Source organism: Crocuta crocuta, unplaced genomic scaffold (genome assembly GCF_008692635.1).
Source record: "Crocuta crocuta isolate KB4526 unplaced genomic scaffold, BGI_CrCroc_1.0 scaffold475, whole genome shotgun sequence".
In the NCBI taxonomy this organism is placed as follows: Eukaryota; Metazoa; Chordata; class Mammalia; order Carnivora; family Hyaenidae; genus Crocuta; species Crocuta crocuta.
This window is the reverse complement of record NW_027529518.1, coordinates 1,578,738-1,580,265: the sequence shown is the minus strand read 5'-3', so window position 1 is coordinate 1,580,265 and position 1,528 is coordinate 1,578,738. Positions and strand designations below refer to the sequence as shown.

General features: G+C 35.3%; 1 protein-coding gene across 5 annotated transcripts in view; it reads right to left on the bottom strand.

The window, feature by feature from the left end:
- Positions 1 to 651, bottom strand: part of PHF6 (PHD finger protein 6) — a 42,301-nt gene extending 41,650 nt beyond the window's left edge. For 4 of the 5 annotated variants that reach the window (XM_077760820.1, XM_077760821.1, XM_077760822.1 and 1 more), the window contains exons 1-2: positions 473 to 651; positions 138 to 239 (exon numbers count right to left, since the gene is read on the bottom strand). In XM_077760820.1, coding sequence (XP_077616946.1) covers positions 138 to 239; positions 473 to 610 — 240 coding nt within the window. In that variant the 5' untranslated portion in view covers positions 611 to 651. The remainder of the gene's footprint in view (positions 1 to 137; positions 240 to 472) is intronic. The other variant, XM_077760823.1, reaches the window with a different exon arrangement.
- Between the last annotated feature and the right edge of the window lie 877 nt (positions 652 to 1,528).

Genomic DNA, 1,528 nt, shown 5'->3' with positions numbered 1-1,528 from the left:
TTGGGGGGGGGAGAGGGGAAGACTGTGATTTAAAATTATATTGTTAATAATAATGCAATACACTCTAAAATAAGCAATTTCCTCTTTAATGAGCTTAAAATAAGTTTTATTCTCAAGAGGCAGAAATACCAACTTACCAGCTTCGTGCCTCTTTTAATTTCCTTTTGGACATCTTCAATAGAAAATCCACCAAGACTTTCGTTATCAGAGTGTGATGATACCAAAGCAGATGAAAAGAGCTATAAATTACATTTAAAAACAATTAAGGTTCACATTTAGAGAAATGACAGTGAAACAGTGAATAAGATGTCAACTTTAAAAGGGAATTTTCTGGTACAAATGGCATAGCCTTAGTGAGAAACCAGTTCTTAAACAGGGAACTGAGCTTCGTCTGCTCAGGCCTGGTCCCCGTCAGGGCCCCGTCCCCGTCAGGGCCCAGGCAGCTGGGCCTCAGGCTGCCGCCGGTACTTACCATGCACTTATGGTGCGCTGCCACCTTCTGGTTTGCCGAGATTAGTAACTGTCCACACTCCTTGTCTCTATTTGACTTACAAAAGCCACACTTGCGCTGTCTTGTGGGCCCTTTTTTCTGTTCAACTGAGCTTGACATGATTTTTAAATTGCTTTTAGAATGCCACTTTAAGCCTCAAGAAATGCTACAGAGAATGAGAAGGGCAACAAAATGGTTAATTGCGCTTTAATATCCATTTACACAGTCATGTCGTTGTTTAATATTTAACCTAAGTTTTAATATCTGCATTTTTAAATGAGTATTTAGAATAGACAAATTAACATTAACACCTAAAATGCCTCCGTAATGAAAAAAAAACGAACGTATGCATAAAGATAAGTTAATGAAATAATTCAGAAAAATCAAACTACTCCCAAATTAGGGGATGTGTGAAATAATTAAAATGATATCTGCGTGGATAAATTAAAAATGTACACTGTGTGATACTGAAACCATCATCTGCTCACATAATTAATGAAAAATATTCTTCCTGTATATCTAGATGCCCCTTCAAGGAGATCCAGAATTATTTATCTAAGAGCAGAGCATAAACTTGTAAGAAAGAGAACCACACAATATCCAGAATTCTAGAATTGCACAACTCCTTAAAGTTCACATATTCATAAACCAACAAAAGAGAAACGAATGCACTTAACCGTGACTTTGGAACACTTACTTTTAAAATTGGAATTATTTTCAAGTTTATAAAAAATTACGTATACATCTTTAATGAATTTTTGCTATTGTATTCCTCTTCAAAGAAAAAATTAAGCTTATCACAGTCCATTTAAAAAAACACACTTTAGGAACCGCTTATTTATAAAAACAACTATATTATCTGACTCTAAGGCTTATCCCAAAAGTCTGCTTATTAGATTAAAGTTACAGACAGAGAGCGGTGTTCTCAATGCAGTAACTTGCATATTACATTAGCAATATTGTACAAAGGGAGGGAAATTTTTCTGTGCGACCCTTAAATCTAGTCAAATTATAATTGTAGGGGGAAAAGTCAAACCA